At 40.6% G+C, this 16020-nt stretch overlaps 1 protein-coding gene across 1 annotated transcript in view; it reads right to left on the bottom strand.

The window, feature by feature from the left end:
* Positions 1-16020, bottom strand: part of Nwd2 (NACHT and WD repeat domain containing 2) — a 175363-nt gene that overhangs the window by 84616 nt on the left and 74727 nt on the right. The window contains exon 2 of the mRNA XM_031342373.1: positions 11939-12027. Within this exon, the coding sequence (XP_031198233.1) occupies positions 11939-12027 (89 nt within the window). The remainder of the gene's footprint in view (positions 1-11938; positions 12028-16020) is intronic.

Below are 16020 nucleotides of genomic sequence, written 5' to 3'. Positions count from 1 at the left end.
TGTGTTAGTCAGGTACTGTCAGAGCCTCTCAGGAGACAGCTATATTTAGGCTGGCTTGCCCTTCCTTCTGTCTCTGCTCCATAGTCAACTCAAGTCTTAATGCTTTAACTTACCCACTGAGCCATCATTCCCACCCCTACATTATATTTATTTATTTAAACAAATCCTATCCTGAAGTGAGAGCTGTTGTTAGTTATTATAGTGGCTCTTTATTGCTTAAGGCATTTCCTCCTTGGGAGTGATCTCCTTTTATACTTAAAATTAATCTTATCACATTAGTTTGGATTTGAAAAAAAAAAAAGAATTTCTCTAGTTTTCTTGGCTTTTACACACACATTTAAAAAAACTCCCAGATTTAAGGGATATCTTTTAAAGAACTCTAATAGCTCAGGAAATAATTACAGAAATTGGCAAATGGGAGCACATGACATTAAAAAATCTGCCCAGCAGAGGAAACAAACAGAGTCAACAGACAATGGAGAGAATAGGAGAAAACCATTGCCAACTGTATATCAGGTGGGGGATAATGCTTGAATCTATAAAGTCCTGGACAACTGGACCTCAGACCAGTTGTCTATAGATCACCCTACCAATGAGTGAGTAAACGAAGCAAATTGTTCTCAAAAAGTGAGATGCAAATGATCACTAAACTATGCCTATCATCAAAGAAACCGGTGATAAACGCAAGTGAGGGTGTGAGCAAAGGGGACTGTCTTTGGAATTTTAATTGTGGACCACCAGCTTGGAAATCAGAATGGAGGTTCTTCAAACACTGAAAACAGAATCAGAGCAAGATCCAGTCATGGGAATCTAACAGAAGGAAGCTTGGTGGGCACATCACCCCCAAAATAAGAAAGATGGAATTTATATCCTATACTCATAGAAAGCATTAAGCAAATTAATAGTAAACTCTACATAATTTTCAAATTCTCCAAATTTGCCCATGAGAATATTTCTTTTTCCTGTAATATTTTTTCCAGCAGATTATCTTTCTCTATCCATTTTCTTCTAAGGATTCAGCTTAAGTAGGCCTTTCTGAAAATTCTAGACAGTAAGAACATTGACCTCTTCCCCCTCTACCCCAGCCCTCTGACTCTATGATGTATGCCCACAGTATCTGCATCTCCTTGGCAGCGAGTATGACATGGGTCAGTGCCAGCTCATGACTCCACACCCTGTGAGACTCAGCGACCTTGGGTCAGAGACTGTTCAACATTGGTACTGCTAGTCTCATAACTCTTCCTGAGGCAGTGTGTGATCACTAAATGTCTCAGTTACTTGTATTGTTGCTGTGATAAAACAACAACAAAGACAAAACAAAGAAGAAAAACCCAAACAAAATAAAACAAAATAACCTGACCAAAGCCATTCAAGGAAGAGAGGGTTTATCTTACTTGCAATTCAAGGGGAAAAAATCATCATGGTAGCAATGCCATGGCAGCAGGAGCTTGAGGCAGCTGCTTACAATTACATAGTCAGCAAGTGGAGAGATGAATACTGGTGCTCAGCAGACTTTCTCCTTTTTATTTGGTTCAGGACTGCAGCCTAGAGGATGGGTCCGCCCACAGTGAAGGTGGATCTTCTCATGTTGATTTGCCCATTTGAAATTATCCTTCACAGACATGTGCAGAGATTTGTCTTCCAAAGATTTTTAGATTTCTTTTTTTTAGTTTAATAATTTGAACAGTATTGATGATCATTATAGTAGCTATCTGAAGACAGATTGACAGGGCTCTGAGGCTCCCGAATAAGCTTGATCCATAAGATCAAGAGTAGACATTGGTGAGGAGGTGATACAGAGATACATGTGATTGACCTTAGGGGACAGCTACATAGCCTCTCCTCCAAAGGGTGTTGGAGGGATTTTTTAATACACATGAAAGTGATGCAAAGAAAAGAACTGTGCTGTATCCTGCTTATGTACAGACAATAAGATTATGGTATAAGCTTCTGTGGTCAGAAGGACTTAAGCATCAGGTAGAAGAAATACTTTACTCTGTAGGTAAGTGAACGAGTTAGCTACTTCTCAGAGGTCTCTACCTAGTTATGGACAAAGCAAATCTTTTATACAAGCTATCCTTTTAGTCTGTGAACATTTGTTAAAATGTTCCTCCCTCCCTCCTGAAAAAAACAGGAAAAGTAATAACGGAAAAGTTAAGTACTATTGAGTTTAGGATTTACAGAAGGCTTTGTGGTGAGTGTATTCAACCGAGACACTTAAATGTCACCTGAAAATTGGGGACTATTTCTCATTCTGCTTACAGAAGGACAAATTCTCTTGGGTGATTTCCACTGTTGGGGATAATTGAGACAGTCACAGTTAGCGGAAATTAAGGCTTAGCAAAGAATAATGATCTACTAAATCCTGAATCTCCCCCAATGCTTCCACTCTACATTTAGGAGAAATATTAAGAAGATCATCTCTGAGCACAAACTAAAGTGAGGAATAATATTGTGTAAGAAGTCAGGTTTGGTCATTCAGAGGAGCCACTGCATGCTGCAGAGATTGTGATTAAATCAGAACAATGAAGGTCATGTCCACACTCTCCTTCTCCCTTGCCTGCTGTCATCCTTATTTATTTTCACTCTTATAATCTGGCCCTCTCACAAGGATGGGAGATGGATGATCTAACATATTTATACTCCCAGGGAGTATCAGCTTGAGAAGGTCTGGCTAGGCTCTGATGGACAGCACTGAAATGCGAAGTGACTAAACAAATTAGACCTCTGGCCCGAGTGAAGTGATGCGATTCAATGAAGAGCTGTGCATTTCCCGGTAGACAGAGGCATCCATTAGATAAATAGAAAAGAGAGAAAGGTGATTAGTTGACAAGGTGCAGGCAAGATCAAAGGCACCGGAACAGAGTGTGGCAGTTAGAAAGCCTGCGAGGTATGTTGAGAACTCAGGTGGGAAGACATATCTTGGGATGCCTGAGCAGGCAGAAATGAAGAGCATATGAAGAAACGACGAGAGAATAAGTAAAAAATGTAATATATAATAAAAAGGGGTTAGTAGAACATAGATGAAATGAAAGAACAAGGGGGGGGTATATTAGGAGCCAAGGTTTTAAGTGGAGATGGGAGCAGGAGGTGAAGGAAATGGGAGGGTGAGGTAGATACACAACATTAAGGATGTGTGAAGAAGGCTTTTGAAACTCAGTGAGTCTGTAAGCCAATTAAAGCACAAGACAAGAAGCTTGAGCAGAGATATCCTGCATGGGCAAGCAATACTGCTCCAAGAAGACATGAGTTATTATATGAAGATGTCACCCCAAACAAGATGGGCTTTTACTCTTGCTCTGAACTGCTTACTATAACTAGATACGACCCTATTGCTAAGGTCACTACCCACTGTTGTTGTAGGACATAGAGAAATAAGTCTGGGATGGACCAGGATATTCTTCCTGCTGGCCATTGATAGGTTTCCTATGATTCAGTGCCTGGCTTCACACACACTAGCACATGGGCATCGCGAACTGTATGTAGTGGGTTATTTACAAAAGACTCAAAGTTGGAAAGGAGATAGGAGGTATGTGGAGGGTAAGCTGTAGGTGGAGAGAGAGAGAGATAGACAGAGAGACAGAGACAGAGTAGGAGATGGATATGAACAAGATACATTGAAAAATGTTATATGTGGATTTTTAAAAATGTCAAGCATATAACTTCATAATTAAAAGAAATCAAGAAAGGAGGTATAGAAGAGACTGACTTGATGGAGTATGAGGAATTTGGTGAGATAATGTAGAGGAAAACAGCAAGCATCTGTGAGGCCATGCTAATCTGAGGTTCACAAAATTTTAACCCAGCCTGCGACTATGATGTTTATATCTATGCACATACACAGCTTAATTATTTTGCTTAAACCCAGTGTAGGCTTCTTGTCCAAATTTTCATCTCCTGCTTAGCAGGTTAAAAAGGGCTATTAGTTAAGTTAAACTTTAGTTGAGAATGATATATTCATGGGGTCTCTGTGGCAAGTCTTGGCTTTCCCATTGCTTACTAAGATGACCTTACAACCTGAACGCGAAAGCAGGAGTTCTTGGGCACAGTCGCAGTGGATGCCAAGTGCATGAAGAAGCAACATGGAAGTCTATGCTCTTGTAAGCAAGCTTGCTGTAGACAGTCGGAACTGTGTTTAGGGAAGGGGAAACCATGAATTGGACTTTTCCTGTCACCTTGATAGTGGCTGCTGTTCCTCAGCTGGCCATTCCCCACTTCCCTTGCCCTGAATAAAGAGCCTCCATACCTTTGGATCATGCTCCATGAGCCCTACTCATCTTATCCACCCCAGGTCTTTTGTATGGTCTTTATTCCTCCCCAAAGCTTAGGTAGTAGCTTTTAATGGTGATAGATATGATATGATATAATATATGATATGATATGATTTGATACGATAGTTAGAGAGCATCTATATGGACTGACTTTGACTATGTAGTTTCTTGTAATGTTGACTAAGATGTTGGTATGCCAGTTGTAGGTGCAGAGTATTATGAGGTGATCTCCTTCTAGTGTCCTTTGTAGAGAACAGAGCAAGCATCTCTGACAATTATTATCTACCTGCTTAGCTTCACTTATCTAACTCAGACCCCCTCACCTTCTGAAGCAGAGCTCACAGAAAGGAAATGAGGGCAAGTTTGCTGAATTCTGTGCCCCCATCTTCGCCCATTCTTTTATCAACCACATTGGGTAGATCCTAGCTCTGCCTTCTTAAAGAAACCACCCCCCCTCACTCTTTCTCGAAATTAGAGTTCCAGAGACAGGCAGAATCCCACAGGACTAGCCAACATGCTGAAGAAATATTCATGGAAATTGAAACAAATGTCTAAGTGTAGGAAATTTATCCCCACTGTGGTTGCTGGGGAGAGAGGAATTTTGAGAGGTGTGTATATCTCGAGGCCTCCACTGCTATGGGTATATTAAAGCTTTGAAGGGCACTAGCAGACGGGGAAGGTGGCCTCTCTGCCCTTGCACTGCCTACCATGTAGTACATGGTGTTTCTCTTTCCCAGAGGATACAGACACCAAGGTGCCATTTTGGAGACAGAGGATGCACCCTTACAAGGAACCAAACCTATTATTATCTTGATTTGTCCTTTCCAGATTATATAACTGTGAAGAAAAATTTCTATTTTTTACAAATTAGTCTCAGGTGTTCTGTTACATGAGCACAGACTACCATAGTCTTTGTCTTGCTGCACCATCTCTTCTTGTACGTGATGTAATAAATGCTTTCTGCAGGCAGCACTCTTTCCATACCTGATGTAACTAACACACTCCTTAAAGCAGTGTTTCTCAACCTGTGGATTGTGATCCCTTCAGGGACAGTTTGACAAACCTTGCCCAGGGGTCACCTAAGGTCACCAGAAAACACAGATATTTTTATTGTGTTTCACAACAGTAGCACAATTACAGTTATGAAGCAGCAACAAAAATAATTTTATGGTTGGGGTCACCACAACATGAGGAACTGTATTAAAGGTTACAGCATTAAGAAGGTGGTGAACTACTGCCTTAGAGTAACAGATGCCTTGGGACTATGAATCAAAGCTCTTTTATGATACTCAGAAAGCCAAGAGAAGAACATATGCCCTTTCTCTATACTCCGTTCTTGGTAAGGAAGAAGAATGAAGACTGTGAGAGACAAGGAAGTTAGCATTGCTCGAGTATCACAATGGGCCAGCACTCTTTTTTTTTTTTTTCCATTTAATTCACACAGTAATTCTGGAAGTTAGGTACTGACCAATTCACTTACGCAAGACTCAGCCACAGGTTATATGTCAAGCAATATGCCCAGAGTACAGGACTGGCAATCTGAAGATTTGACATTTCAACTTTTGTATATGTGCAATAAAAACTCATGCTGTTGCTACTATACTTTGTAAATGATATAACAGGCTGTACTGCACCGTAGTGTCAGTGCAGACTGTTCTTGTATTATGTGTCTGGCATTATTTGTCAACACCAAAAAAATGTGCTGTCAGTTAAAAGATGCCACACCATTTATTTGTGTCAATTCTAATTTCAAATGTAATAAATGTGCAAAGCTCTGCATCTGAGGATCAGTGAAATCTGGTAAGCATTGTTTCAAAGAAGATTGTTTCAGCAGCCATGAGGAGTAAAGACAGAGAGAGGTCAGAACAAAAGACTCTGTTAGACTTTCACATCCAAGCAAGGCAGAGACTTATGAAGTGGAAAGAAAAGGAACGTCTAGGAGCACTACAGCAGATGACTCCAAGGGAGCACTGGCAGCTTGGAGCTAGGCTGAGGAGGGTGGAGGGATGGACTCACTATGAGCCAGGAGCTTATACTTTAAAGGGTGGGAAATAGTAGCAGCTGGAAAACTAGGTAAAGAAAGAGTATGAGTCCTGTTTTTAAGATACTAACAATCGAAGCAGAAAAGTCCTCATGCAGTGACGCAAGGCACGTCTGCAGATGCTGAGACAGGACATGCCATACCAACAGAAACTTAAGCGGACAAGGTTTGAACTACTTTATGAGGAAGGAAGGCCACCAAGAGAACAGATCTATATAGACCTGTGCTGCCAGAGGCAGCCTGGAGCGATGGAACCACCAGGGATGAGCATCTGTTTAATTTGTGTCTTTGTGTGTTAGCACAATACCATCTAGGGGAAAAATACAGGTGCAGAGATACCCAGAAGAACTCCTTGCTGGAAGAAGCTGAGTCCACTCTTACTGTTTCCAGTAAGCTGGTTCCATGGAATGAAGGAGAAGGGCTGGAGCTAACATACTGGGAGGAGTTCTTACTGGGAGAACAAATCAGGGCTCCTGAAGGCAAAAGCACTGGGAAAATTACTTTGACAGTGATATTTAGTAAAAGTGCAGAGGGTAGGATATTAGACTGGGAATATTAGCTTAATATATAGAAAGAAGAGGGGCCAGGGTGGCCATCAGGTACCTCTTTTGACTTGAAAAAAACTTAAGCATTAATCCTGCAGGTCTCGAACTTGCTAAGATCTAGTCTTTTTGCATTCCATTCCGTAGCCACTGAATCAAGACAGAACAGCACCTTTGAAATGCTAAAATGATTAATAATGGAAAGTTGAATTAACTACATCAACCACTTCAGATGACATATTCTATCAATGCAATAACCAGAAAGAATGAGGAAATTTTAAATTACTATTTTGGCTGGTGGATAATTATTTTCTTTATATTTTTCTGGGTACTTAACATGTATAAATGAACTCCATTCCTTCTGGCTCATCTATCTAATTGCTGTCTTTGCTGCTGTCAGCTGAAAGCATGTCACTGGATAGCCAGGCTTCTTCCCGTCAGGATGATCCCACCAGAAGCTCATTACCATCTAGAACTGCCCTGCCCTGCCTGGAAGCTTTACTGTCCATATGTATCGGCCCAGTGGCTCAAAAGAGGCTAGTTCACATTTGGATGTGCTTTCCATGTAAACTATACATTAGGATTCGACACTTAAGATGAAAGCAGTATGTAAAATACACTATACACATTTTTTTAACATTGATGGGATGTTTGGATATATTGGCTTCAAGTATAAAATTAAATACATTATCAATATTATGGAAAATTTTCTGTTGTATGTATGATTTGCATGGGTGACTGCTGTTTTCTATAGCCTCCTAGAGAGTCTACAGTGTCTCATTTTTTGTTTTACTCAATATATTCGGTTCAACCAACCAGCTTTTATTATACAGCCACTATATCTCAGATATTATAAGAAATGCTGATAATAGAAAGATATTATAACATAGTTGCTGGATTTTGAGAGCTCCCACTTAGTGGAGGAGAGAAATTAAAAATGATTAAAGTGTTATGTGTGACATGCTATTAAAGACCAGGAATGAGGCTCTATATACCCTTAAGGAAGAGCTTTCTTTGTTTCTTAAAGAATAAATATTGGGCTGGAGAGAGGCTAAGGGCACTTACTGTGAAAGCAAGAGGACCTGGATTTTCATACCAAGCATCCAGATAAAAGCTAAGCATGTGTGCCTGTAACCTCACCATTGCAGGGCAGAAACAGACAGACCCTCCCTTTGCCAATCTATTTATCTCAGATCAAAGCTCTAAAAGTGACTCAGTTCACATCCTTCATTACTTTCATTGTTTACATTTTATATATGTATTTTTATGTGTGGGTGTGGTCGCACACATGCCACAATGCATGTGTGGCAGTTAGAGGACTACTTGTAGAGATCATTCTTTTCCTTTCATTACATAGTTCTGGGGATCCAACTCAGTTGTCAGCCTTGATGGTTAAGTACCTGTACCCACAGAGGCATCTCTCTGAACCATTCTAAAGTTCCAAATCCTTGATCGTGCTCTATAGAATCCCATGTGATCAACTTTGATGTCTTCTAGAGCTCATCCCTTGCTCCGTCTATGCATATGTGTCCTCTTCTGGTCATAGAATATTCTCAACATTCCCTTTCCCTTCTTGGGCCTCCTTTCTTGTTCTCCATGTCTGGACTCCTCCTCCAGACATCTGCATGGTTTCCTTTGTCACTATCTGAAGATATTTGCTTAAATATCATCTTGTCAGCAAATCCTTCCTGGCCACCTGGTTTCCTCTAACTCTCCAAAGCCAGATTCATTTCTCATAAAGTTTTCACTCAGTAAGATGCATTTATCATCCCTGGAAATTGCTTATCACCTACCTCCCTCAACAGGATTGGTCCCTTTATGAAGAAGCGATTGTCTGCTCTGTTCCTGTATTTCTAGCGCTTAGAATGTAAGCCAGTGTAAGTCCAGTGTTCTATATACTCTTTTTGAATGAACTCAATGTATGATTATTGTGCAAAGGGTTTTAGAAGATTGCAGGGGAGGATATGTGTCATATCCTGTCAGGGTCTGGTGATCAGAGAAGTGTTTTTTTTTTTTTTTTTTTAAGGTGGTAAGTTGATATCATCTCTTTCATTCATTTTTATGCTGCAGGTTCCGACTAAGTCTTACTGATAAGAGGCACTGTCCTAGGATGAGGGATGTAGCTGCCAGGAGAAAAGGTTTGTGTTTCATATTGTAAAATTTAGATTCTAGTGGGAAAGGGATAAGAAAGGTACTCTATAAGAAAACAAGAAAAACATTCGAAGTGGCACACACTATCCAAAAAGTTAAAATAATATGACATTAAAGGGGTATGTGGAGTTGACTTTAGGTCCCAAAGTACATGCCCCTAGGAAGTGAAGAGCATTGGAATGGTTAGAAAATATTCACCTAAAGAGTCAGGAGCAAGTACTCATAGCAAGGAACACAGGTAGGGCCAACTTAAGGGGGCGGAGTTCAAGGTTTAAGAGCTAAAAGTGACACATAGAGTCACAGCCAGATAGATAGATAGGTAGACAGACAGACAGACAGACAGACAGACAGACAGACAGACGGATAGATAGGTCTGAGATTAGATCAAAGAGCCGTAAGAACGAGCAGGTTCCAGAAGGCAATGATGGGAAGAACCAGCCAAGAAAAAAAGGTAGTTGGGAGGAAGTCAGAGCCCATGAAAACAGCATCCTAAACAAAGGCCAGCTAGAAGCAGAAGAGGCTTTCATTTTAGGGAGGGGGAGGGGGACGGGGATGCTGAGCTTTGTTTCCCATGGGTTCAGTGCATAACTGAGGATGTAATCTGGAGTACTATGGATGAGCCAGGTTCTCATGAAGCCCCTGGGAACATGTCATGTTGCAGTTGAGGAAAGAGAACTATTCCCTAGAAAACATATCTTCCAGGAGAAGGTGTATAATTAACTGCCCACAGAGAGCTGCACCACAAGGTACATACATTCTAGGAAGATTCAGATAACATGCATTTGGGCTTCTGTTATGCTAGCGGCTGGTGGGCAAATGCTACTTGGCACATTTTGTTTTAATCTCAGCACCATGTCACATAGACCCCATTCCCACGGTTGGTTTAGATGCTGCCATCTAGCAAGGGCAGCTGAAGGCATCTGGGATCACGACTGGTTCTGTGCTCATTTCTTGCACTGCCACCTATGGCCTCATGGAGGCGGCTCTGGCATTCTTGTCTACACTGACCCTAGTCATCAGTTTATTCTGTGGGTCCTTTTGGAGTGTTTCTCTGGCTACTTGAGTCTTCACCCGTGGCTATCTTTAATTTACAAAAACACCTTTAGCTCTTCTATTTCCTTCCTTTGCTAATCTCAGTTGATGCCTCGTTTTGTGACAGGTGTTCTGTACTCAACACCTTCCTCTCTCTGCTGACAGTGATGATGCACAATGAACTGAAAGCCACAATTAACATTGTGAGACACTTTTCTCTCCCTATGGTAGTTGAGGCCCCAAGGAATGTCCAAGTCCTTGGGAATCTTGACAGGTTGGGAGTTTGTAACAATTGGGGAGCTGTTATCAGTACAGCCAGGATCCCCAGAGAAGGCACTGCTGAAGTCATGTCAAAGGATTTAATTTAGGTTCCCATTTATCAAGTAAATGGTGACTTATGAGTAACTGCTCAGCGTGTGTTTCATAATGGCCCACTGGTGATTGACAATGTGTATCAAGATTGAAGCCATTTAGAGGTGATTACTTCCTAAGCCATATTTGAAATCATCATGAGGTGTACTGAGATAAACTATTTATCCAGGATGCAACAAATGGAGGGTGAAAATTTTCTTCCTCTCACAATGGTAAATGATGCACTATTCTACCATGAAGCCTAATTACATATTCATCACCTGACACATACACACGGAGCTGAGAACACCTGACAGTTAAGATTTTCACAGTAAACGAGGCTGAAAAGTTCTGAAGAAATAATACTATTTGCTTTAGAAGCTGCTAACTTTAGAGTTTTGGATGTCCAAGATACATCTAGCATTTTTTTCTTTATCATGTGGCAAAATAAATAAAATTACTGGGGTTGGTGAACTTTAGTAATGATGTGTGTGGTTACTGTCTTTGCAGGACCAACACACACACAGACACACACACACAGGCACACACACACAGACACACACATACACACAGACACAGACACACACACACAGGCACAGACACACACACACAGACACAGACACACACACAGACACACACAGACACACACACACAGACATAGACACACACACAGACACAGGCATACACACACACAGACACAGACACACACACAGACACACACACACAGACACAGACACACACACAGACACACACACACAGACACAGACACACTCACACAGACACACACAGACACAGACACACACACAGACACACACACACAGACACAGACACACATACACAGACACACATAGACACAGACACACACACACACAGACACACACACACACAGACACACACACACAGACACAGACACAGACACACAGACACACCTACCACATACACACACACAGACAGACACACACAGACCACACACACACACACACACACACACACACACACACACAGACACAGACACACAGACAGACAGACACACACAGACCACACACACACACACACACACACACACACACACACAGACACGAGGGTGTGACATTTGGGAAAGGTACAGCACTGAAATCCTCAGGGAAGACGACATTCCACACATGAGTACTGACTTACAGATAGGATAAGAGAAGGGGACAGTTGTCCACCTGCTGAAAGGAAGTACTGTAAAAAGCTGGTCCTGCTGTAATAAATTCCTGTCAGCAGTAGCTTAAGGCTGAAGCTTCATCAACTTTCAGCTTTTTGGTAAGAATAGAGAGTAAGAAAATTAAAATAAATATGGTTTGAAGAAAAATATGACAAACACTAGGCAGAGTCCAAGGAACAGAAGCATAAATATGAAATTGTCAAAATTAACTAAGTTATTTGCATTTTCCATGCATTTCTTTTTTCATATTTAAAGACATAAAAAATATCTGAAGCTTAAAATTTGTCTTTTGTAGCACCTACATTGTGATGAGAAGTAAACTTCCTATTCAGATGATGATGGAAAACAAGGTAAATATTACCTGAAATTCCAACCCATAGTTTTCTCTGCAGAATTCTCGGAGTTTTGGATACACAGTTTCTCTTAGTGCCTGCCGTTCTGCTCCTGTATCTATAACAGAAAAGAAACACATGTCAAATGAGTATGTGTATATATACTTAAGGACTAACTAATAATTTAAATGTAATCAAAATGGGGTGCTCACTTGTGAACTCTTGTTATCTTTGGCTGCTAGGCTAATTCCACAGAGATCCATCTAGTAGGCCTGTGCAAAAAAGTCCATCCAATGGATGAATGACAACCTTAACTGCCAGAAGGGTGTGGCCAGTGAGGCTGAGAATTTAGAGTTGATGTTTCAGGCCCAGGTAGGTATTTATACCAAATTTCCCATCATCCATGCTCCATTGTCTTTGAAGGAAGGAGAAGGAAGCACTTTGGCCTATCAAATATTTGTACTTGAGATACCATTAAAAATACAGGTTGGTTGGTTTAATTATAGGTACACATCTATCTCGACTATACTATTATTTCCTATAATGTTCACAAATAATTCAGCTTTTTACAAAGTAAAAGGTGGCATTCACACACCAAGCACAATAAGTAGGAATGATTGTTGAAATTATTAAAACAATTACGGAAACCATTGTTCACAGCTATCAGACCCCACTGTCTTGTAAAGTCAGTGGGCCAGTGGTTTAACAGATGATATCTTCCACCCTGAACTTAGGGGTGCCATGCTGTATATCAGAGGCAGGAACTGTTTTTATAAATGCTCTATCACATAAGAGTTCTGAAATAAAATATTTTCATTCCCAGTTATTAGAAGATGCAAGAACTAACAGAGAACCTGAAACAGAACTCAAGAAGCATTATGTATTTAATTTTAAACATTTCGAAGACGGGAGGGGTATCAAAGCTTTCTGTGTTACTGAGTGCCAAAGTTCTGCCATTAGCAGTGACATTCTTGAGATTCTGGCTGCCAAGAGTCTGTTGCCTACGTGACTTCAGTAAACATGAGAACCACAGTGTTCAAGAACTAGGTTAATGTGCTATCTCATGAAAAGTATGTTTTCTGACGGTACCTTAATTCCAGCTATAATACAAAATATCTGCACATCTCATCTATAATGAAGATAATAAAATAATATCCTTGTTATTCTGCAGCACATCTGTCCATGAAAATTCAGCCATATGCTGCGCTGACCTACCCTATTTTCCTACTGTTTCTTAAGACTATTTTGAGAAGCAAATAACCAATCACGGGTCTAAAATGCAGCTGTAGCTCTGCAGCATGGCAGAAGCTGGTGTTTACAGGGAAGCCAGAAGCAGAGCAATACAAGGGTTTCAGATAATTTGTGATCTGGGAAAATAGAGTCTTTTGTCACCTTAGAGGCAATGTGGTCCAGAGTCTAATGGGAAAAGGATGCAGGAGGGCCATGCTGAGCAAGCCTGGTGGTGTCACAGCATTGCTAGAGGCAGGATATTAAGCTGCTATATGATTTATGCAATCTTGGGATCAGATATCCACTCTCACTTGACCTATTTTAAAAGCTGAAGACATTAACTTTATAATAAAGCTGTTAATAGTCAATATCTCTAAAAAATCCTTAGCCCATTTTAAAAATCAAAACACTGAAAGGTCATTTAAAAAAATAAATACTAGCTGGGCATGGTGGCCTATACCTGTAATCCCTGCACTTGAGAGGCAGAGGTGAGTGGATCTCTGTGAGCTCAAGACTAGCATGATCTTTCCACACAGTGAGTTCCAGGATACCCAGGATGACAAAGAAATACTGTCCCCCAAAATCCAAAAGGTAAACAAATACTATAGTGTATGGATCATTGCCATTAAATTTTGAAAATTGATGTTTGATACATGGAAGTAACTATGGTATATTATGAGGAACATAAAACACTTTTATTGTTAATTCATATTATTTGGTGCTAATATTTTTTTAAAGATTTATTTATTCATTTTATGTATGTGAGTACAGTTATAGCTGTCTTCAGACATAGCAGAAGAGGATGTCAGTTCCCATTACAGATGGTTGTGAGCCACCATGTGGTTGCTGGGAATTGAAATCAGGACCTCTGGAAGAGCAGTTAGTGTTCTTAACTGCTGAGCCATGTTTCTAACCCTGGTGATTTTAATATACAATAGCCAGGAGGAAAAGAGTAGTGTAGGACCTACTCATTAATATTTCTTTAGTGTTTATGACAGTCTGTTAACATATCAAGTACTTCTGTGTGCATTATTTTAAGTAATTTCCAATGAGGACTCTATGAAATAGCAACATTATATTTATGTTTTCCTATATTTAATTAAAAGAATACAAATGGTAGAAGTGTTGAGAAAGGTGCCACAGATTAGATGCCTCTAAGTAGCCAAATTCAGACTTGAATTCAGGCAGCCTCAGAAGGGGTTAGTTTACTACAACAGCAGAAATAGACACATGTGAAAACTGTGAATATAGTCTATGCAATAAGTTATGTTATGGTTAAAGGATGTGTGAAATAAAAATTGTTGAAGTATAGAGACCTTTCTTGGCATGAATAAGGCCCTAGTTTCATCTTCAGACCCTCCAAGAACAACAGTAAACCATATCAAGTTCATAGGACTACTTTCTCCTCTGGAGTCAGTAGGCCTAAATCCAACCAGAAAGTGGTTAGCTACCCCTGTAACTGTTATGCCACTATGGCACCAGTGGGCACATCTTGCTTAGCATGTTGGTGTTACAACCTATAAGCTTTCTAGAGTTTGGTAGTGCTGTTGATGACTTTTCTCCCTCAACAGCCTGCGTATTGCTATCCTAGGCAAGAGTCTGTCACTGTTGTCTTGGTATATAGACATATCAAACTGCCATCTAAAACTTTCTGTTTATACACATTGATTACTGCAGCTCTTAGCCTTGGTCAGAGAAGCTTCTTTTTCAAGTGCAAATTAGTTAATGTAGAGATTTCTAACTGGTGAAAGTGCTGGGAATAAGTGGTTGTTGAGTTTTCAGCCCTTAGCAGCATATCTGCATCATATTCTATAAGATTTAGGGAACATCAGAGAAGGCAGAAAGAGTGTAAGACTCAGAGTGTAGGGAAGGGAACCATGAAATGATTTTTTTCTTGGCATGATATGACTGTTGCACCTATGAGATCACAGTGCCAGTATCTACCTACCCATCTGGGACTGTAGTGATGTCTCTCAGTGGTTAAGAGTACTTGTTAGTCTTGTAGAGCTCCTGGGTTTGGTGCCCAGGATTCACATGATGGCTCACAACCACCATCCATAACTCAATTTCCAGGGGATCCAATGGCCTCTTCTGACCTCTGTGGGTACCATGCATAGATGTGATACACATACAGACTTGTAGGCAACATACTCAGATATATAAAAAGGACTGGGCCCAACAGCATTCTGTCATAGATTGGGAAGGGACTCATCCCAAGAAACTTTCAGAAGGTCGTGTGTGTGTGTGTGTGTGTGTGTGTGTGTGAGAGAGAGAGAGAGAGAGAGAGAGAGACAGAGACAGAGACACAGAGAGAAAGACAGAGAGAGAGACAGAGAGAGAGACAGAGAGACAGAGAGACAGAGTGAGAGACACAAAGAGAGAGAGACAGAGAGAGACAGAGAGAGACAGAGAGAGAGACAGAGAGAGACAGAGAGAGACAGAAAGAGAGAGAGAGATCCCTTAGCAGTAGCCATCATTAAGTTTCCCTTGACCAAGAAAATAACCTCCCATCCTCATTCAGGAAGGTAACCCTAACACAGTGGGCCATAAACAAATCAAAAAGTCATGAAAGCAGGAATGAAACTTGAGAAAAAGAAGGGGTTTTGTGAGAGAAAGAAGGGGAAAAGGAGAAAAGGACAATGGTGGGGACAAAGATCAAAGTCCATATATATACAGTAAGATTGGGAAAGAATAAAAAGTTCTTTTGCCTTTAGGATAGAAGTCGAGGTCTTCTTTCTCTCTTCTCCAATCCAATTACCTCAGACTCCCCAGACTGATCTTTCCAAGTGTAGCTCAGATCACTTGTCTAGGAGTGTAGGACTCTACACTCCCTTGGTTGAATATTCAATCTTGCAATAAGTTTATCTCTCAATACTTCTTC

This window comes from Mastomys coucha, unplaced genomic scaffold, assembly GCF_008632895.1.
Source record: "Mastomys coucha isolate ucsf_1 unplaced genomic scaffold, UCSF_Mcou_1 pScaffold22, whole genome shotgun sequence".
NCBI classification, from domain to species: Eukaryota; Metazoa; Chordata; class Mammalia; order Rodentia; family Muridae; genus Mastomys; species Mastomys coucha.
Note: the sequence above shows the minus strand (reverse complement) of the source record. Positions and strands in the feature narration are given on the sequence as shown.